Source organism: Larus michahellis, chromosome 1, assembly GCF_964199755.1.
Source record: "Larus michahellis chromosome 1, bLarMic1.1, whole genome shotgun sequence".
NCBI classification, from domain to species: domain Eukaryota; kingdom Metazoa; phylum Chordata; class Aves; order Charadriiformes; family Laridae; genus Larus; species Larus michahellis.
Window position 1 is genome coordinate 84492954 of NC_133896.1, and position 22954 is coordinate 84515907.

At 39.2% G+C, this 22954-nt stretch overlaps 1 protein-coding gene across 1 annotated transcript in view; it reads right to left on the reverse strand.

Moving 5' to 3' along the window:
* Positions 1-6302: 6302 nt before the first annotated feature.
* Positions 6303-22954, reverse strand: part of ANO2 (anoctamin 2) — a 184287-nt gene continuing 167635 nt past the window's right edge. Inside the window, exons 21-25 of the mRNA XM_074572779.1 lie at positions 18143-18295; positions 17986-18038; positions 15878-16059; positions 8923-9028; positions 6303-7327 (exon numbers count right to left, since the gene is read on the reverse strand). Coding sequence (XP_074428880.1) covers positions 7046-7327; positions 8923-9028; positions 15878-16059; positions 17986-18038; positions 18143-18295 — 776 coding nt within the window. The 3' untranslated portion in view covers positions 6303-7045. The remainder of the gene's footprint in view (positions 7328-8922; positions 9029-15877; positions 16060-17985; positions 18039-18142; positions 18296-22954) is intronic.

Genomic DNA, 22954 nt, shown 5'->3' on the forward strand with positions numbered 1-22954 from the left:
TTAGGTGTAGGAAAACAACAAGTAAAAAACCCTCTCCCAGCATGATCAGAAGGATGTTTTGTGGAATTAGCTGAGATTTGAATTGTACTTTGAAAATACAAATTGCTATAAAATTTATAAAATAAATACATATAATTAATTTAATGCAGAAGGACATTTTCCCTTTAGTGTCTTTTTTAAAATAAAATAAAAAAAAAACACACTTCAGAGCAGAGGGAAAAGAAGCTAAAACAGTATATGCAAGAGGAAAGTTTGCACCATACCTGAAGGATTCAAGGTAATTTTATTGTCACGATTGTTTGTCCCTCATTTAAAGAAGTGTCTACTACTACTACTACTACTACTACTACTACTACTACTACTACTACTACAAGCTTTTGGAAAATAATCCTGTTAAGAATTGGCTTGTTGTAGAATCATAGAATCATAGAATGGCCTAGGTTGTAAGGAATCCTTCAGCTCATCTAGTCCAACCATCAACCTAACTGACAAAAACCATCACTAAACTATATCTCTAAGTAGTACGTCTACCCATCTCTTAAATACCTCCAAGCTGATGGATCACATTGCTTCCCTGTTTATTCTCTCCCTGGACTTACTGAAATCAAACATTACAACATGGGATAACAGGCACTCTGTCCCCAGAAGTTGTGTATCTTACATAACCTACATAGATTTAACTAAACGATGGATCAGTATTCTTAGGTTCTTACCTAACTTACGTTATTTGTGTACCACCTGCTCTTTCATCAAATAGCATCTACAAAATAATTCTTCTTTTAATTCTTTGTATATTTAAATTCAAGGATCATAGTTTTCAAAAGTGAATCATAGTTGTGTCTGCCTTAAAGCCATGCCACATGGAAGCACAGAGTGATAACGATTCTGAAAATCAGATTTATTACAGCCAGCCCTAACAAGATATCGGTACGAACGCAGGCAAAATTGCTAGTCGATTTTGAAGAGCAGTCCAATCTCAGGAAAATGCATGGTCAAATCCCAAACTGTTGACTGCCCACATTTTCCATAGCATTGACATAATGGTACTCACTGAAGACCATAGCAATGGAAGGGTTTGATGTGGATGCATAGTTTTTCACTTCTGTCACATTTCTTTATCTAACTTTCCTACATTTGGGTGAAAGCTGCACGCAGAGTGCGTAGAAAAAAGACTCTCTGAATCAGGGGGTACTGAAGTCAAAAGAAAGGCTTCCACTGATTCCAATGAGGTTTGAATCTGGGGATCTTGTCTCAGGCGGCCACATTAGAGGCAGACATAATATTATCCCATTTTTTCTCATTAAAACTGTATTTGTAGAACTAGGACATCAGTGGAAATAGCTTAGAAAATGTTGTATGTTTGAATAGGAGACTCGTTGTTAGTTACTTTCTCAAGAATCAGGAAAAGTAAAGCTGCAGGATTGTGCTGACAAGCGGACTGAAAATACACATAAAAAGATTTCAGTAGATCATTATGTATGAATAAAGTGTGTTATCAGACTGTCTCAGGAGTTGTTAGGGAATCTGATTAATTTTTAGAATTCCATTGGTGGTGTGAAAGGCAGTAAGGCAGCCTGTTAATTAATGTAATGATTAATAATTTAATGATCAATTAATAATTGAGTACATTTGCAGATGATGGATAAAAGATGGGAACTGTAGGGAATATTCAGAGTTTTGATGGTACTGAGGGATTTACAAAGGGTTGAAACACATTTAGAAAATAACTAAGGCAGAATCTTCCTCAAAAATGTTGCACATAGGGCATACAGAATCTATACTCATTTTCATGCTAGAAATATACCTCAACCTACATTGCCTGTGGACCTTTCAGATGAACCAAGGTAAAAACTGGGAGTTCAGGTGTACATTCTCCTCCTCTCTCTGTACCTCTAAGTGCAACAAAGGCACTTTCTACCGCTATATCTGAAAATCTTGTGTTACTGGTGATGTGAGATGTCTTAACCAGTATATGGTGTGGAGGAATTTACCTACAAGAATAGGTCACAAACAAAACTGGTTTATATTTTCTTCTCAAAAGCAAAAGAATTAGACCAGACGGGGAATAGGAAGACCATCTGTGCCTAATTAAAGGGTGAGACTGCATAACAGCAACAGATGTTGCGTTATTGTAGTCAGAAGAGTTTATTGCTAACAGTGGTAAATATTGTGCATGTTGAGCTGGATATTTCCAAGCAATAATTTAACAGACATACTTCCACATAGGCTACCCTTTTCTTCCTGGACTACATTTCATTAGTTTTTGGTGTCATGAAAGGTCAAATTGCAGAAAAGGTCTAGATAGCAATATTTTCTACATGCCGAGGACTGAAAAGGCAATGATACCCACCACAAAAAGACATCTAGTGCTGATGATTAAAATAACAGACAAGTCTGTATGAAGAAGACATGACAGAAAGGGCTAACACTCTTGCAGCTTCACTCAGTTCCTGAAAGCCCTCTTCAAAACCAGAGATAACCACTGCGAGAGGGTTCATCTGGCTGTGTGTATCCGATGGATTCTGCAACTGAATGGCGTTTCAGTCATAGCATGACTCAGGAGCAGGGACCCCATTCAGTCTGAGTCCATTTTTTCTCCTGAATAACTTCTGCAAGCTGTTTGAAACTACCCTGCACCAATAGTCCAAAGGAGATGTTGTGGTACATGGAGCAGCAACTTCTTTCAGTCGCCATGAGCTTCTCCTGGCCACAGAGGTGGACACAGCTTGCCTTGCCTGATAATTACAAGGTTACATGGAATTATATCTGTGTTCAGGCTTTATATAAGACTCATCCGTCCATTTTGTTACTTCTTATTCTCACTGTTCTGATTTGATGTGCAATTATGTACATTCCTGTTAACATGAGACTCTACCTGAAACGCAGAGCATGGATTTGGTGTTTTGTGACTATGTGTGGTACTTAGTGTGGTATTATCTACTCACATACAAAGGGATGTGGGGGTTTGTTTGTTTGTTTGTTTAAATTGGGCTTTTTACTTACTTCAGGGTTGGAGCAATCAGAAGGGCTGTGAAATTCTGAACTAAATGTGCAGGAACATCTATGCAAATTTTCTTCTCTGCTTAGTTTTTCCTTTCTTTTGCAGAGATTTTAGCTCATTTTCATTGCTAAAGCAAGGAATGACAATAGCCCGCAGGTTTTATTACTGCTTTGTGTTTCTGTTTCCACCCCTGTTCTCTTCTTCCCTAGAGAGAGCTTTCCATGCACGTCTCTTGAAATAGTCATTCTCTGCTTCTGAGACACAAGTTACGGTAAGGGGGCGCTTTGTGGGTAGACTTACAAGTATCACGCTGATAAAAAGGGATCAGATAAAGTCTTGCTTTGTCCGAAAGAGATAAGTTAGAAACTGGGAATGAATGAAAGCCCGATCAGTGGTCTACAATTACAGGAGCCGATGGGAAGCAGTGTCAGGAGAATCCAGAGGTTGCCATAGAAATGTAACAAAGGATGCAATCCTCAGGGACTGCACCTGAGTCAAGTACCAAACGTGCAGGAATTCTCAGTGAATGAAACTCTCAAGTTTAAGAGAAAAATAGAAACCATATCACAGATAAAGATAATTGAGCCGTCTGTCCTGTTTGTGATATCATGGGAGATCCCATCTGGATGTCAGCCGTGATTGCTGCTATGCTGCTTTCCCAGCCTTGTTTGGGTGAAATATATAAACCTCAGGAGAACTTTCAGAGCATCAGTGTACGTCTGCCGGCTTCTCTAGTTCCTTTTGCTAGGAAATCTAGAAACACATTATCATTTTTGGACCACAGCAAGCATTTCTGTTGCTTGTTATGGAAATTCTGTGTAACAACAGCCTAATGCATTCAACTTTGGGATAACATTTTTCTGACTGTTTTTGAGTGACTCACAGTTTTTAAAAAGACAAGAGGGTATTTCCTGGGTAGACGGAGGGTGTACAAAAACGATTCTATTTTAAGAAGAGCCTTAACTCTGAATACCCTTCATCCAACAAGGAAGGATATTCAGAAGAGGGGGTGGAAGAGGGTTGTCATGCATGCATGTAAGCTTCTCTCTAAACCCATTTCTGCAAGCTCTCACACATACCTGTAAAAAGAAAAGGAGCATTATCATAATCTAAAGGTCTGGCAAGACTGATATTGCTACTGTTTGGAAGCATAATGTTTCTCCCCATCAGAGGCATTTTGGAGTGAAGAAAATTGATTGTATTTCAATCAACTAGAGTTGTAAACAACAAATGCAGACAGTTCCAAACCCCCAAATCCACTGCCAGAATACTCTCTAGTGTAAATGGGGGAATAGATGTCATTAACATCGACTGCCTTAATATATTAGACCATGAAATCCCCAACAGGGCTTGTTGGTCTCTTGACAGTAAAATGAGACAATTTGTTTTTGAGGAGATACAGTGCCATCATTTAACTGTTAATCTTAGAGGGGGGAAAACAAGATTTATGTCTCAGCCCTGTCACAAATTTCCAGCAGGAAGCCAAATTCTTAAAAAAGATATTCATTTAAGCACATAATAAAATTTAAAAAAAAACAAAACAAAACCAAAAAAAACCCAAAAAACCCAACCAAACCATACCAAAAAAAAGCATGATCAACTGAGAATCTAGCAGTTAATTCTTTCAGCGATCCAAACAGCTTAAGCACTCTGACTCGGGAGGTTAGGTGTTGGTCTTCTGCAATCTAAAGCCCAAGCACACAGTCTAAGGCAGGCATCGTGGCTGCTCCCGTTGCAGTGCAGGGAAGGAGATGGGCATGGTCTGAGGTGGTTCCTCTGCCCATCTCAGGCAACAGTGTGGAGATGGGATGAGTAGCTGGCTAGTGGTGCATTTCTCTCTCTGGTGACTGCAGAGGGAATCTACCTAAATTTTAATAGCTATGTTTTGGTCATACAAATCTCACCATCTGAGCCTCCCCAAAATGCAATACCATGACTTTCAGGCCTGACAAAGATGTTGTTCACATGAACACAGGTGACTGTGACATAGATAACTAAGAAAAAGCTTAAATTTTATTTTAGAAGACAACTATTTTCCTATAGTTTTCCTATCTATCTACCTACCTACCTACCTATCCATCCATCCATCCATCCATCCATCCATCCATCCATCCATCCATCCATCTCAATCAATTTGAAACACCAAATAGATACACAGTCAATAGTTTATACACAGTACATTGTGTCAAGAACTCTTCAAATAGCTTGTTTTAGACAATGTATATGTAAAAAAGGAAGAAACATTGGAAACTACACATTTTTGCACATTTACAGGCTGTATTTGTAGTCTTGAGTATATATAGACAAACTGAGATCTGGGCAATATCCCTAGCAAATTGTTATTAATTTAAAAAACAAAACAAAACAAAACCAGTTTCAGAAGGGAGAATAACTCTCTCTGAATTAATTTAAAATTCAGCAGATGAGTTCTGACAGGGGGAAAAGAAGAAAACATTTGGACAGGTCAGACTTTTTTTTCAAGAAATCTAAACACTTGCAATTTTATTGAAGTTGATGTTATCATTTCAAATTTGATCTACTATATAGAAGGGATAAATAACCCTAAATGAAATTTTTAAAATGAAATTCCAAAAATGAAGCTTTTAATTTCAGCCCACCCTGAAACAATTTTCCCATTTTCATTTCCTTTAGTTTAGGTACTGAATGAAAAACGCACAATTATTTTCACATCTCTCATTAAATTACCTAAAGCTCTCAGAGAAAAAGATCTTTCCATCCAAGAGAACAATGAAATTCTTAGGCTTCAGAAATACATAAAATATCTTTACGATGTTAAAGAGCAATCATATTGTATACAATGCCTGAAAGTGAAGCGGTTCTTCTGGTTTGTGCTTTTAAAGGTTTTGAATGCATTGTTGAGAAGACAAAATGAGAAGAAAATCTTTTATCCAGGTTCTGAATTTCAAGTCAGGTTACAGACAGAATCTACACTAAAAGAAAGATTTTTTTAAGAAAGTTTTATTTAAATTCATAATAGAATAAAGTTATTCATTAAGTGCTTGTAGATGAAAGCTTGGTTAGTGAATATGTTAATCTTCCAATGAAACGCAGTTCTGCAAAATATTTTACTTCATAGTAAATGCACAACAGCAGCAACTTCCATTACTTTACGTGCAACGTACATGAAAATGCCACATGGTTTCCAAGGCTTGATTCCATTCTCACTTGTCAGCTTCACACTAGCATTGGTTTAGTGGCAAGATTCCTCTTCATATTGGCTGAATTCCCAGTCTAAGTGAGAGTAGAATCAAACATGCAGGGTTTGCTTTTTTTTTTTGTTCAGGACAATGAATAACAATGAACTTCCCTGGTTCTACCAGCTTTACTCCATTCTGATGCGTATGTTGTGGCCTCTCTGCTCATTAACACATGCACTCAAGCTCCTGCTAAGCAAAACACAATATATCTGTAGACGAAAGTGCTCAGAGATTTTCATTCCTTCTGTTCCTACCACTCTGTGCCCTTAACAGCCCTGCATGCTCTACAGAGGCAGCACCAAGTGGCAGCGTATGTCAGGGAAGGCACAATGACTCCTTGAGACTCCACATGTTTATAAACCATCCGCTGGCAGCTACAGGCCATGAGACCATGCGTTGTGCGCGCTTCGCCATGGTTGGTCAGATCTGCCACAGGACATGTACTAGAGCAGGAGTGTCCCCTTCTATTCCCCGTGCCCCACAGGGTGTCTGCAGGAAGAGGGACGGTTACAGCCCTACCACGGAGACTGCATGAGCGAGGAGAATTCCCGCGTGCCTACCCAAATCACATGCACCACAACGAGGACCAGCTACAGCCACAATATAGCCCTTATATTGCACTGGTAAAGTCTGAAAATGCTGCAGCCCAGATATAGCGTATAAAACGTAACGGAGACCTTTGCGTATGGAGTTTCTAAGGAAGCAAAAGAAGCCTCCTTTCTGCTCCTTGACTGTCTTTCCCTCCCTTGCTCCAGGTTCAGAATCACATCACACAGTAAGCAGGTATTGCAGAGGTAAGCGTGGTATGTTACCCTTCCCTAAGGAGTCACACTTCTGTGTGCTGTGAGCTAAAGGAGGCAAAGCTGCCTTTCTGACTTCGGTTAAACTGGCAGGAGCTGGCAGCCCGGATCCTTTTGCCTTTGGTCCCACTTTTGTGTTTCTGCTTGTCGCGTGCAATAAAGCTTTCAATCAGCTTCAGTTTTTCATGCTCTTCCTTCAGGAAGAAGTCAACAAGCACGCTCTTCTCCTTTTTGATTTGTTCACTAATGTCCTTGGGGATGTCGGGAATCATCCAGTCAACCAGAACACTGAGGAACATCACCAAGTTCTGCAAACACAGCAACAGACATGAAGCAAGAATAAAAAATCCAAAATACTCACTCTAAAGAAAAATCAAACCCTTGCTATAGCTATGTGGCCAGTATTAAACACATTTTGCTGACGGCATGTAGTATGAAGCAGTCCAGCAAGGCCTCAGTTCAAGAGGTTCAAGAAACAGCTCGCATTTGTTCACAACAGCCCCTCAGTGGAGCAGCTGAATTAAACACGTGCTTTACTTAGGTTTGAAATGGGAAAGAACTTGAATTCATCAAATGATTCATGGCCTAAGTAGCTAAAACAACCTTATTCTTCACAGGCATCCAAAGGTGCCCAGTTCTCAAGATCAAATTCGTCGAGACTGACTTCAGAATCCACAACTATAAGGGCAACATCAGTGAAAACATCCTCCAACACAATCATACCCATGTGTTTCCAATGTGGCCTGAGCAGACAACTTTCATGGTCACTCTGTCCTCAAATACTTCTGTCTGCTGACAAGCAGGATTTTGTTCCACTAATGCAGCATACAAACCACAACCCCGAACGTCAGGTGTCAGGTTCATTACAAGGTGATGCTCATAACACCGAGGCAAGAAGCAGACCGGGCAAAAAGTTTTGCTTGTTTGTAAAATTAATAGATAAATTATGCTTTGGGGTTTATATTATCATGATTCTGCTTTGAAAACTGCTGTGTTGCGTAATGCCTCAAAATGTGTGAGAACATTTGCTGACAAGGCTACTAGAATGAACCCTCTGTCCACTTCTGAAACAATGGAGCTAATTAACCAGGGAATCTGCTCTTGCAGAACAGCAGGCAGGCTATTTGAAGCCCAGAGTAACCAGTTGGTTTCAAATGTTTTTCAGCCAGTGGTGAAAAATTACTGAAGACAGAGCAAAGAAGCAGAAGAGGGCAATACAAACCAGGCAAGACGCACAGTCAGACTTAGGAATATTTGGCAGGTAAGGAGAAAAGACAGGCAGATTGCAATATGAGGTGTGGGCCCAATTTGACTGTGGAGGGATTCCAGATCATGGAGGAGAGCAGAAGGTTTCTGCCATTCAGAAGGCAAGCCATGACAGCAAATCCCTTGCCAATGAAACCTCCACAGTGGGGAGAATTTACTCCATTTACTTGCAGAAAGTAGCAAAAGACATTGGAGGATTTATTACTTCTGTATATTTCTTGCTTTGAGTAAAGAACGGCATTTCGCAAGCTTTCATAGCATTTATGTGCTTTTTACAAGTGTTGCCCCTGAGAGTATAAAAGCTCACGGAGTCCACTTAACTGAATCGTTCAAGAGCCTTGAATACCCCTGGGGTATTTTGGGGATCACTGCTCGTGCCAGGGGCTAATGCAGGCTGTGGGGCTTCCCTTCCACGAAGGGAGAGGAAACCTCTGCTGAGGAAGTGTGCCACAGTGCTGCGAAGGGAGAAACTGTGCTGCAGCCCACTGACACCTCCGCAGGCCAGGTGGAAGCACATCAGGCTGGGTATTTGCACGCAGAAAATCTCTATTGGAGATGGGCTTCTTTGCCGCATGCATTTCAATTCATTTATTGTGATATTTCCGTGACTGAAACTGCAGCAACTCAACAGACTTACCTGAAATAGAATAACAAAAGCCAAGCGAGCAGATAAGACCGCCCAGTATTGTTTAGAAAACTCATACTGATTTTGGGACCAAGGTGGTTCTCTGTAGTCTTTGAACCTGTCGATGAAGACAGCTCAGTTATCACACAGTTCCAGGAATCTCCTCCTCCTGCAACAATTGCTTTGACTAACACGATTTTCCAATCATGAAATCTAAGGAATCAAATCCTCCAGATGTTCCTACTTCAACCCTTGTTATGAAATACAACTCCAGAATTAGAGCTGGACTATCTCCATTGAATTTAGCAAGCTTAGTCTGGTTTTCACAGTTGTAACCAAAATAAGAACAATGTTCTAATGTTGGAAATTTCCAGATTTTCCAGGATTTACAAATGTGCCCTTTTTTGTGTGTGTTAATGTTAAATTGATCTCAGCGTACAGGGAATAAAGTGTTGAAATTAAAGCAAAAGGACCCTCCAAAGCATTTACAGACTAAAGGAGACAAGTCTGAATTCATCTCACCTAAATCTTGATTAATTTAGGGAATAATTCAGCCCATGTAAAATCTGACTCACACTCTGGTGGCTCCTGTCCTTGCATTAACGACAGGGGGAGCCATGGGAAAGGCACTTCCTAAATTAACTGTCTAGCCTTAGACAGGATAAAACAGAGCCTTAGTGGTTTGGTGTAAAGACTGATGCTTTTAGTATTATCATCAATCATTTGGAAGTAAACAACAGGCTAATAAAAGTCACAGATGCTCCTAAATTGGAAAGTTTTGCAAATAGCAGGAAACACAGAAAGCAATAAGAAATACAGACAGGAAACACAATGAGAATAATCTGGGGAAATGGAAAATAATTAAAAATAAAACAATTGAAGGATCTTTGAAAGGACAGGGCTTGAAAGAAAATGCAGTGAAAATAGCCTGGAGCTTACAGCGGCCAGCAAGTTAGCACAAGCTTGAAACACGGCAGCATGACAGTATGACTTGTGGACCTATAAACACAAGGCACGATGGTGCTGGGGAGTATTAGCCCTTCTCTGCACAGCTCAGGTAAAGCCACACCTGGAATGCGGCATTCAGCCATTCAGCTGTAGGGATTTCAGGGGGAAAAAAAGGGGGGGCGGGTGCGGAGAGGAAAAGAAAACGATAGCAACAAATTGAAGGCAGTTAGGCAAAACAATCCAGGGGCTGACGAAACTGACTCACCAGAAAAGATTAAAGAAGAGCACATGTATTGCTCCACTTTGGTAAGTAACAGCCACAGTTGGACATGATAACCATGCACAAATTGTGCCCTTAGGACTGAAAGGGATAATTTAGTGCTGTTCACAGTGTTTGACTAGGAGTAATGGGATGAAATTAAGAAAGGGAAAATCTGTTTTGAATACCACAAAACGCTTCCTGACAGTAAGATTCATTAGACTGTGGAAAAGCCTCCATCGGGGGATAATGGAGAAGGTTCATATATAAAATCTGTCAGCTTCAGTTTGCAGGTGCGCTTACCAAAATTACCTTCAGGTTCTATCCGCATGGTTTTGCGTGTTAAACTATACATTTACAACCCACACACTGCCTATATCCACCCACCTCCTTAAGAAATTCAGTCTGCAATGCTGGATGCAATTCTGTGCTGCACCTTCTGGAGACAAAGGACACAAGGTACAACCCACGATGGGGAGAGGCAGGAGGGAGCGGGCGAGAAAACAGCTTTGAATTGGGGGCTGTATTAGTTCATGGAAGCACTACGCGAGCTGTGTTAGACCCCAGACCATTTGTTTTGTTCAGCGGTGCGTGCACAGCAGCCGAGCTCTCTGTCCTGTCTTACGTGGGATTCCTGTTTGGTCCTGTGCTGTGCCGGCACTGTGCGATTCCCCTTCTGGTACTTTTCTGTGCTATGTGGACTTCTGCCTGTTGCTCAAGTCTGTCTATGAGGGCTGCAGCGAGGGCCAGAGTCAGTTCCATTGAATTTAATCTGTTTGAACATCAAAGCCAAGGAAAACCACCGAGTTTGTTGTGGATTTATGTGTGATAAATCAATCCCAGTCTTGAAATGGAGCCCAGGTTCACCTGGAAAGGTCACCAACTGTGGCGGGTTTTCTATTTAATGTACTCTGAGCTTCAAAAACTATGTAAGTGTTGCAGGACATCAGACCCCATGGAAATTTCACCTGGCTCAGCTGGAAATCACACTGCTTATGATGCCTGAATTCAACAGAACACTAGCAAATGATTTATGGTGAAGGGAGATGTTGTCAGAGCTACGAACAAGGTAGCTGGGCCTCCTCCCCACCTCCCTTTTTAATTATTTTACAGCACATGGGACTTCAAAGTGCAATAACCCAGGCCTTTTCTAACCGCTATATTCTACAGGTATTTTCTTTTTTAAAGAGCTGATTTTTCCCTCGCCTCTTCAGCTCTTCATTCTTCAAATACTTGATTCAGCAGATATGCTAGGAAGAGCAAATGACCAGTGCTGCAAAGAATATAGTGTTTCAAAAATAGCAAACAACTTTAATTCCACTGAAAAAGGACAAGAATATGAAGTAGTCAATGTGGTTTAAGAATAGAGCACAGAAAAGTTCTGACGGAAAAAAAGAAAAATGCACAGTGAGAATAGAGATATGTTGGGGAAATGAGGATGGATGGAGAGGACCAGTCAAGATTTAGACAAAACTGAACTGCAGCCAGAACTAAAATAAATATGCAAGTATATTTAACATGCATATTGGATTGGGAGAAAGAAAGACTGACAGAAAAAAATCAAAATGTCTACGTAGGTGGAATTGCGAATCAGTCTAAATCAGCTCATCTGTTTCATTTCCTTTTTCATTTGGTCTTGGACAAGAAACTTCAGAAAACATGACTGAATCACAAGGAAGTAGTGCTTCACCAATGCAGGAGTATATAAGAATTGTTCAGGGAAAAACTTTAGAATCCACCACCGATCACTGGGAATAGATGAGATGAGTCCAAGGGCATTAAGAAAATTAAGTAATTCAAAGACACTTTATACATTTGCTGAATATTGGAGCAGACTCGCGTTAAGGGAAAAGTTCCTGTAATGACTGCCTATCTGCTGCTTTCTTCTTTTCAGTGTGATCAACGTGCTCTCATGTACTCCATTATCATACCAGATTATGAAGATTAAAAGGGCTAAACCAATAAAAATGTCATATAACTTAGCAAGGTTTGCTTTTAATTTGCCTTCATCTACACAAACGTCATTTTGCTCTGAAAAAAAAATCATTACAAATAATGCTACTCATCAGAACAGCGTTACAGCAATGTTTATTTGGAAGCAGTGTCAAAGAGTTCACAGCGTTGTAGAAAATGCTGCTCAAAATATTTAAAGAATGTATTCTGGATGTTCGGTGGGAGAGTTGTTTCTGGCTTGTTATGGTTATTTTTAAGATACCTTAATCTCTGGCAATGCCCGTAAGGAGCAAAATTCAGGCTTATTGTAACCACATTTATCTCCAGAGGTCACAGAAATCTAAGAATAAGAGAGGTCAGCTTGTTCCCAACGTATTTGCCAGAAACAGAAAGGCAGATTTTATTTCCAGCTTAAGGGACAGTGTTTGTTGCTTGTCTCTTGGGATACAAGCTAGAGACCCCATATTTTATCACAGTGATAGTTCGGTCCAAAACTGAGATTTTGATAAGATTCAAATGAGGCGGATAATAATGAGAAACAGTGAATGTGAATGCTGACATCTTTTCCTAATTGTTTGCTGATAGTGGAACGGAAATGCTCTCATAGTTGTTTCTCATTCAGACTAGCACACGGTCAAACATTTAGTATATGCTTCTTGTTTGCAATCAATTTTTTATTTTATTTTATTTTTTCTCAGTGGCGTAGACTTGATATTATCAAGCAGGGACCACTTTTATATCTAGTGTGGATTATTCCCTTCTCCCTGTATTTTGGATCTGTTGAATCCACGCTAATCTGAGGGGTGCCTTTCATCACTGTTGCTAATGCAAACATTTCCAAATATACTGGCACTCATACACCGTAAAGAGAGGCCAGTGACTGAGACCAGGTAAACAGCAGCAAAGTGAAAGCAGCAAAGTGACAGTGAAGTGGGAGATCCATGTGGATCGAGATGCTTGTTGAAGGAAAATACAGGCAAATTTGGAGATACAAATTAAACTGAGAGCAGAAAAGAGTTTCACAAGCTTACAAGTCTATCAGAAAGTACAGGGATGCTGCGTACTCTCATATGTAACATTATACTAAGAAATAGCTTCTAGATACACACTGAAATGGGGAATAGCACTTTGAGAAAAGACAGAGGACAGCCCCCAGGTTTAAGGCGCTTTACCCTGCCTGCTGCAAGCAAAATGGCAGGTAGAGAACAGCATACAGCTTTAAGCACTGGAGAGCTTTTTTTTCCTTTCTGTCTGCCCTCAACTCGCATCTGACTGCCTCCTGAGAGGCAGCACAGATCCCTTTAACAAAGTTCCTGACACTGGGACGTGGATGTGCTGAGTTATATTCTCTCTCTTTACCTGCTTAAAAGTTAAGAGTCTTAGGTGTCCACTCATATAGCCTCTGCTGTAGTCGAGGTAAGATGCTAGGTATGTCCCAAAGGCAACCCCAAGAGCAGTGCCTGAGTCAAGAGGGTCAGATTTCTCTCTGCGTTTACTCTGCTTCCAGTGAAGGAACAGAGATACGTAATTTTTATGGCTTATAGTTGGGTGAGATCAATACCCTGCCTAAAATCAGGGGGATCCTAAGTATAATTAAAGTTTGCTTACACAGGAGCAGAAGAAAAACATGCACAGAGTACACTGAATAATGCCAATTTTAAGACTTCTTTCTTGAAAATTATTACATTACGATATTTAATATATTGTCCAAGATGGGTATGGATTTGTAGGCCTCATTGCAGGACTTCCATCTACGCCTTTTAAGCTATTTTAGTAAAACTTCTTATTCCCTAAGAAAATCAGAATGGAAATAAACCCTGATTTTGTGGGAAATGGGTATGTAGTCTACATTTAGGAATGTGCAGTCATTTAGAAGCAAGGGGAGGTTTTGGGCTGCTTCAGGAGCCTAGCTAGAATATGGTCCCTTAAATAATCAGTGAAAAGAATTGAACTGTTCTGAAGGGCAATTGACAGCACCTAAATTAGAAGCATAGAAGCATCGAAGCATAATTACAAAGTTAGTTTCTCTCTTTGCTTTTAAGTGGCTGCTTGTTTCTAAATTAATTTGGTTTTAGAAGGGGAAAATAAGCAAATATTTAAAATTAATTGAAATTTGTGGGTTTTTTATTTTTTAAAAATCAAAATATTTGGTTTATTTGAAATATTTTCTCTCCCTAACTTTAACATGAAAGCAAAGGTTTTTGTAGGATAAAAAGGTGCATCCTAACTAGTTTAGTGACAAGCTTTCTATGTCACGCTGAGAGCTGCTCTTGCAGATTTACAGAAGAGAATAAAAGTCATAACTTAACGGAACCCTATAAAAATTTCCAGCTGCCTTAGCTATCTGTATCTACTCTGTATAAAAAATTTCTTTAAAAAACTCTTAATGTCAGATATGCAGAAATGTAGGGAACACTGTAGGGAACTAATAATGAAGAAATCTACCTTTATTTTGAATACAGATTTCTCAAGGACAATGAATTCAGGTGAATGGGAGGAAAGTAGAATTCTGAATCTCTAAGCAGAAAACATTACTTGATATCTACAATATCTACAATACTAACAGTATTTTCTGCCAGTATCTGAGTATTCAATAAACCAGTATTGCAAGAAAAGACCAATCTGATGCTAGATGGTATGTGAATGTCACCTATAAGATTTTTCTCATCAGTCTGCTCTGCTTGGTAAATAATTTTGTGTTCTTGCTTTGACAGTGATGCTGAGGGAATATGATGATAGATTTTTGAGAATCCCACCTTTGGCACCTTAGCCAAAAATTGATCTCAGAGTAAAACCACAGGAGAAAGCAGGAGACCAAAGACCTGACTCTGAGAAAGGAGGTTGGGAAAGACAGAAGGGAAACTAGTTTTAGAACCAGGGCAGGTTCAGATGTTAACTGTTAGGAGTACAAGATTCAAAAGCCTTGGCATGTATCAGAAAAAGACTGTGAACATAGGCAAATATATAATGCATCAAAACAAGGGAGGCCAATTAAAGACTGTTGTGTAGTAAAAAGCATATAAATGAAGGCTCTCCTTCCAAAGAAAATGGAAGGGCAAGTTTTAAGATGATTAATTGCCATTGCAGGGGCTAAGCACGGTGTGATTTCAAGGGAGTCCATGAGGAAGGTGAGGCAGGCTGTTGCACCGACCCAAGGAGCTCAGTTTTGACCAGACTTGGGTTGTACTGCCTTAAAACAGCTCTTGGCATTTCTCCATATTTTTTAATAAAAAAGCAAGGTTACTTTGAGAGCCCTGGAACCATGTTAGTGATTTCTCATGCAAACTGCAACTACGCCCTGGGTATTTGCACTATGGGAGCAGGGGCCTCGATATTTTGGACAAATTTTAAAGGGAGTTGAGCCTTGTTTCCCCAGTCTGAAATGATGAATCTGAAATATAAGACATGCAGATGGGGAACGGATTTAAAGATTTTAAAGATGGGCAGAATATAATTGAAAACTCAGATCTTATCAAGTAAACACCGAACTTAATAAAGAAAAAGAAAGCCTGGTTCTAATTAGTGGGTGTCCATTTTAAAACTCGCTTTTTTAATTAAAGTTATGTCTTTCAATAAAGAAGGGATTTTTTTTTTTTATTTGAGTAAGTCTGACTAAATTGTTTATTTTGCCTTTTAATGCACTGGAAAAACCTTCTAACACAGTGCGAATGCTCTAAAAGCTGTACTCGTAAAACCACCTTTTTAAAAGACACAAATATTATCAGTTTGCACTTGGAAAAATTTTTTCTGAGAAAAGACCCAAAGAAATTGCTTTGACTCTGCAAACCGCCATTAGAAGTACTTTACCTGCAGAATAAAACATCCTGTGCAAACGGGGAGTTTTCTGGCTGTGTTCCAGCCTTGAGATGACTGACGTTGAAGTATGAGAGCGTATGATTGATGAAGCCATGCATGGTTCCATTTTGACTGTATGCATATTGATACATAAGGCGTGGAATGAAATCAGATGTGATAGCAATTACAAAAGCCTGAGAGACGAAAAAAAACCAACCAAACAACAGCATTGTGAATCTATGTCTAACGTGTTTCAGGTTAAGTTAATTCAGGTGATAATTTTCACATTGAAGTAAGTTTAGAGTGGTGATGAAGCGAGAGTTAAATGGCAAGACCCGGTACAGAACATATACTTATAAAAATGCAAAGTAACCTGCTCTGTTTCTCCAGGGGAAGGCTGTAGTTAGGGAAGTGGAATATTTCCTAGACTATTTCTCCAACTCTTTCCACCCCTGGAGTCATTAGGAGGCCTAACGCTAGTTTTAAAAAAACTATAATAAGATGTAATTGCTAGCTGGTGTAATCTGGAGTACAATTTGGTGTAGTTACAGTGTTATCTGAGATAAACCAGTTGAATGTAAGGTAGTCATCCTCCATTTTCCCCTCTGCATCAGGATTTACACATCTGACATTGGTGGATCTCACGCTGGTATGAAACTGGTATAATTGTGAAGTGAATCAGACACAGAAGTATCTAGATCATATCAATAGGAATTCATTAGGTTCATTTAAAACTACATTTTGCTAAATATTTCTTCTGCACCAATATTATTCAGATGGAGAAGCAGGGCTGGGCATTCGGTATTTTTTAAAATTGGATATGCACATATTTACATTTCTGTCAAGAAAATGTAGCTAACTGATATTTTATTTCCCCAGGAAATAAAAGAGCTTGTTTGACACAGAAAATAATCAAGGATTGTAAATCTGCAAAGTGTATCCAGATAAAACTGAGAGGTTGCAGAGTTTTGCTTATCCAGCACAGATCAATGCTGGAAACCTGAAATCTATGCCTGACAGCAAAATTCTGGGTTATGTGCAGGGCGGAACAGATTTCCTACCTTAAACCCTGGAAAATGCCGAGCCATAAGTGAATAATACTCCACCCAAGTCAAACAACACTGCTTCTCTGGAGGCATTATAGTTCTCCCTGTTGTAATGATAGCTTACATGCTATGTAAGCACAGAGTGCTGTTGTGCTGGAAGCTATTGTACTAGATAAATTGCATAACACCTCTGCACAAATTTCCCCTTCAGTAGCAACAACCATCTGCCTTTCTAAAGTGCTTTGATATTTTTCATATTTTAGAGTTGAACTCGATGATCTTAAAGGTCTTCAATCTAAATGATCCTACGATTCTATGATCTGTGGGTCAAAAACCCACTAGGCAGTATTGTGATTAAACTCCTGGGGCATGAGTCTTTTTTATCTTAAAGCATATACAGGAAAAATTTACTTAAGGAATACATGTAGAATAATAAACATAATGTATCTGTATACCTGACATGCATTATGTTAATGCAATCATTCTTGTTCTATGGAAGAATATATTTTTCCATTAAGATTTTGTAGCTTGGGGACTGTGTAACAACTCAAAAAAAAAAAAAAAAAAGGCTGCTCTTACAGAAATACACACTCAGTGGGACGAATTACGTTTAGGGATATACCTGTATATATCTGGAGACCAGAACAAATGCTAATGCTATCTAGTTAATGACTTTCTGCTCCTAGAATCTAGGATGTTTTGTTGACATCCTTTTTATTCATACCAACAGTTACACTAGCAGAGTAACAAGAAAAGGCATGGGTATGAATGAGAAGTAGATCTAAATCAATTATCTGTAGTGTTGCCTGCTGACATGCCCTTCATCGGTTGTTGTTATATGAATTGGTCTTCCTGTACCACATAACACAAGGACAGAGAGAATGAGATGAGTGAATGGTCATCTCCTTTGTAATTAAGTCATATTTTACACTTCCACAAGAATGATCTGGATGATTTAAATTTTATTGTATTCTCTAGCAATTGAGAAAATCAGACTTCACTTTTAAATTATGTTGGAGGGACAATATAAGCTCCCAAGATCATGTTTAGAAACTGGTGCAACCAAATACTTACATTAATGATAACTGAAAGCTTTCCAATACCACTCAAAATGTTATACCAAATTCCTGTAAGTAAAAAACAGAACTTAGTAATGGATTTACTATCATTTTTCTTCTTCCTTATTGAATTTTTGGAGTTATCTTCACTGTAATGTTTTTTCATTACTTACCTATATCTTTTTCTCTTGCTGTGTCTGGCCTCCTCAGTTCAGTAACAAACTTTTTTGCATCAAGCCGGACTTCTATGATGTTGTTCAGAAGAGCAAAGAGAGGTGCCAGAGGGAAGGAGGCAACAAAGAGTGTGACAAAGCCAAACTGGATAACTGGAAAAGAAATATGTAATGGTTTTTTTTAATATCTTCTGAAGAGCGCTGGTAAGTGCAACTGACAGCAAAATGTTGATGAGCTTTGTGGGCTACAAAACCCATAAAACCTCCACTTCACAATTTGGTCCCAGTAATAAATATTACAAAGCAAGATTATGAAACAGAGAAAGGTTTGTCACTATGCTTTACGAATGTTTCTAATAATGCTTCTAGTCTCTAGCACAAGCACAAGCCAAAATAAATAATAAATTTAATAAAGGACAAAGGGTTTGGGGTATATTCTGCTGCATTTATCATAATTAACTGATTAAGACTGTGCTGTTCTTCCCTGTAAGGGCAAGGCTGTCCTTTTGCCTATAAGGAAAATGATACACAAGTAAGCAAGAAGAGAAAATCTACAAGATGCCACTGTTTCTTCCTAGCATCCTTTGACTCAGCAAAACTTTGGAAAAGTTCAAAATCTTCCCTTGAAGTCCTAGCAAAGGAGCATGCTATTGTCCTCTTTTTTTTTTTTTTTTTTTTTTGCTGGGTTTGCAATTTGGGTAAAGTAGTTTGGGAGAAAGAACACACTAGACCACTGGTCCTAAAGAACAAGTAGTACTGCAATGAAGCACCGACCTCAGACCTCCTGAGTTCTCTGTGCTTGTTAGAACAGGTACACAACTAATAAGCTTGGCTTCTTCCACAAGGGATAAAAACCAACCAACCAACCAACCAAAACCCTCTGACTTTGAAGTGGATGGCACATTTTGTATCATCTTGCTCCCAGTAATAGACTACTAGCACCACAGAGTTCATCTCAGCACCCATAATATAATGATGTAAACAAAAAGACCACATTGTTTTCTGAGTGAATCATGCCTCTTTTCTAGGCCATAGGATGACCAGTCTTCAGGCAAACAAATTATCTTCTAAGCAGCTAAGAAACCAATGTCACCCTGCAGAAGCACAATGCTGACGCAACTGTGTTTTTCTGACAACTCTCAGTGCTCTAAAGATGCTTGGAATAATGTAGTAGAAAACCGAGTCCCTCCAAGCAAGCTTATTTAGTTTTAGGGTGGGCAGAGTATCCTTAACTCCCCCTTCTTTCAGTGGCCCTTGAGGATCTGCCTCATAGCGGTAAATCTCATTTGGGTACAATTAGTCTGAAAAGGGCTGACTTTTTTTTTTCCCCCCAAGGTGCTGAGGCATTAACAAATTGCATAAAAGGCTGTGTCTTCCACAGAAAGCAGGAGGCATCAGTGGTGAATGTTACTCATGAGACTGGATCATTTCCTTTAAAAATGCAACATTATGTTAAAGTAATACTTCAGGGAAGTGAGAGAGGTTTATTACCCCAGAAAACTAATGATGAGTAGAAGAAGAGGAAAGAGAACGAAAAGCATGCTGCCCAAATGCAAAGGCAGTAATCCCAATATGATTAAATTAATAAATCTAACTTTGACTTACACTTCAGAATTAAATAAATAGTAGTATAGGAAAAGGATTGGTGTGTGTCAGGCCCTATTTATTGAGGCTTCTTTTTTGGCAAATCCCTGCATAACTTCTCTCTCCACTATGGGAGTAATCTGATGCACTTTTTGTGAAGATCACGGGTTTACGTAGCACAACTGTTTACTTTAAAATCATTTCCTCAGGCACTGTTGTCACAGCCTGGAACTAACTGATAAAACAGCTTTCTCCAGGATCTTCTCTTGCATGCATCTTTTTTTTTGCATGCATCTTTTTTTTGCATGCAGATCGCAAGTCTTCTGACTGACATTCCTGCTTTTCTTTTCTGTGACAATACATTTGCACAGTGAAGTGTAATCTGTGTATTATATATATGGCCTTTTGATTTTCATTCTCATTGCTTTGCCTTGCAATAAAGAGTATATCCTAACATAGACTAAGATGGAGCTTTTTCAAAGCATACAACATTCTACCGTTGAATTCATACTTTCCTGAATATTTTATGTTCAGAGTCAGGAAAAGGAATTAACAAGGAAATAAAAACAGATGTTAGAGTAATGTCCCAAAAAACTGTGAAATGCTTAGAAAAATACAGAGCGCCAAAATATGCCTTATTTGGGTTTAAGTGAATTCAGCAGGAATAGAGTTGAGAGGGTTCTGTTTAAAAAAAAAAAAAAGAGAGATATTTGCAATGCTTTAAGTATAAACCACACACACATTTGCTTTGATGTTGTTTGCAGCTCCTTTTATTCATTGCCTGGGAAAATGCAGTTTAATTTTTTTTCAAGTTCATGAAAGAATGTTCAAAGTATGCAAAGGACTTCTGGACAATTCTGTAAGTATGTCTTCACAGAAAACTCTACGCCAGAAGTGTTTGTGTGGCCATCTTGAAATCTCTTCAATCTTCTATCGTCCTTTTTATGAAAGTGCGAATAATGCAAAACGCAGGCAAAAAAAAAAAAACCACAACAAAACAAAACAGAACCAAGCACACCATAATTTAGATGGTTTTGTGTAGTAAACCAGCAAACAATCATTCAAAACAAGCAGTCTGTGAACAGCCTCAGCAATTTAAATGCACTTGTTTTATTTGGTCAGTATTTGTAGAAATAAATCTGCATGGATTAAAAAGAGAAGAATCCCTGCCATACAGTTCAGGTTCCATAAGCAATCTAGTCGCAGCACCCTGGAGTTCTGTGGATGCCTGTCCATTTACAGTGGAAACATTTACAATACTTTTAGGGCACTCAAAAAGACTGTTCCATCAAGGACAGCTGACACTAAGATAGCCTATTTTTGGCTGCATTTCTTGATGGGATCCCTGGAATGCCCTTTTTAGGTTCACCCTTTGCCACAAAGTGTCCATACAAAATTCTTCTAGTGTTCATATACAACTCTATGATCCCACATAAGAGCCCTGCCTGACCTGGGTGATTATTCTCCTGTGCTTTGAGGCAAAAGGCTAGAGACCTGTGCCAGGAGTTATATCCAGCCTCTTCCATAGCTTTCGTACTTGCCTGATAGGCCAGCCTGGAGACAACAGAGATGAACACCACCCAGCCTCATGGCACAAAGTGAAAAAAAAGGGATTGAAGGTTGTGAACAAAATGATTGAAGGTTGTGGATAAGGGGAAGTCAAGGACACGGGAAATAAAGCCTTCTCCTGGGGCATCGAAGCAGGAGAGTAGTTGTGCTTCCAGTAACACAAATTATTTCTGATGAGCGAAAAAGCCTGAACCACATACTATTGGTACCCAGGACAAGTCACCTTTACTGCCTGACTTATGCAGGAAAGAGGGAAAGGCCTTAGAGCCAGCCCATGAAGTTCTCACCACCCAATGCCACACCTGCAACATCTCATACAGACGTATGGCTGGGCCCTGAGACAAAAACTATAAAAGACAAACATCATCTAGAGAAATCTTTCAGACCACAGCACTTCTCAGAAGTCCACTTTTCACAGAAGCTGTTCCTCTGTGCACGGAGCCTGAACAGAACCCAACCTCAACAAAGAAAGACAGAGCACACGCTGTCCTTCTAGCTAACTCTGGCCTCCAAATTAAGATTAAGGACACAGATCAAGGCTTTTAAATTATGGATCTGGAGTGTGCTGGTTAGTGTTCTTGTGTAAGGGATACAGAATCAGTCCCCAGCATAAAATCTTACATGGTGAATACCACTCAGATTCTACCAGATTTACACACTGACTAGTGCGGTTAACCCTAGTATCTTTTACATCAAAACTTTTCCTAAGAGAAGGTAATTGTTTATGATTCTGTTGCTTTTTTTCTTACTTCTGTGTCACAGGATCATGTGTTACTGGAAGTAAACAATGGAAGAGTCACTCCTGTGCTATGCGACTTTCCAAGTCCTACGAAGAAACTTTTCAATATACAGCCAAGCCTGGCTGAGAAAATAAGGAAAAGGTGTAAGTTACTACTCTGGTAATAAACGTATGCAACAAGCCTACACAACAGGCTGAGTTAGTATTTTCAAATCCATCCTCATTATAGAGATTATAGAAAAATGCAGGTTTCTCTTCAGTGATTCTTTTTCTTTTTTTTTTTTTTTCTTTCTATTGCTGCCTCACACATTGCCTTTTTGATGGCTTTTCCTGCTTTAGGGGAAATTCTTCCAAATGTCTAAGATTAATCTTTATGGTAGTCGGTATCTACATACGTTGGATCCGATAATTTTCTTCTTAAAATTCAAAAGGGAGCTTTCACACTGATTTTTAACAGAAATTGGATGATGAAACCCTTTGTTATTATTTCTCTTTCAGAAAAAAATGTTTTCAATTAATTGCTACATGAACCTTGGACTCTTAGAGGGGTTAGACTGGAAAAGGGAAGACCAAATGAAATAAGAATCTGAAAGTCATTGCTGATGTCAGTTTCTACCCAAGAAAAGAGTCAGTAGTGGTATAAATTTCACACACTCACATGCATCATTCAGCTGGTTTTGAAGCCGATTTCATAAAGTTTGTTTCGTTAGCAATATTTATTGCTGCTCTAAACGTCAATTTCTTGCCAACTCCTATCACTGCAGGCTAGTTACACATGTTGCAAGCTTGCTACCAGCTGTATGAGGAAATTGCTGTACATGCTACCTACTTCGGGAACGCATGTGGTCTGGTGTATCGTGCTGGGTCAAAAGTCATGCCACGGTTTTAGAAACAGGAAGTACTAATGACAAATTTGACAC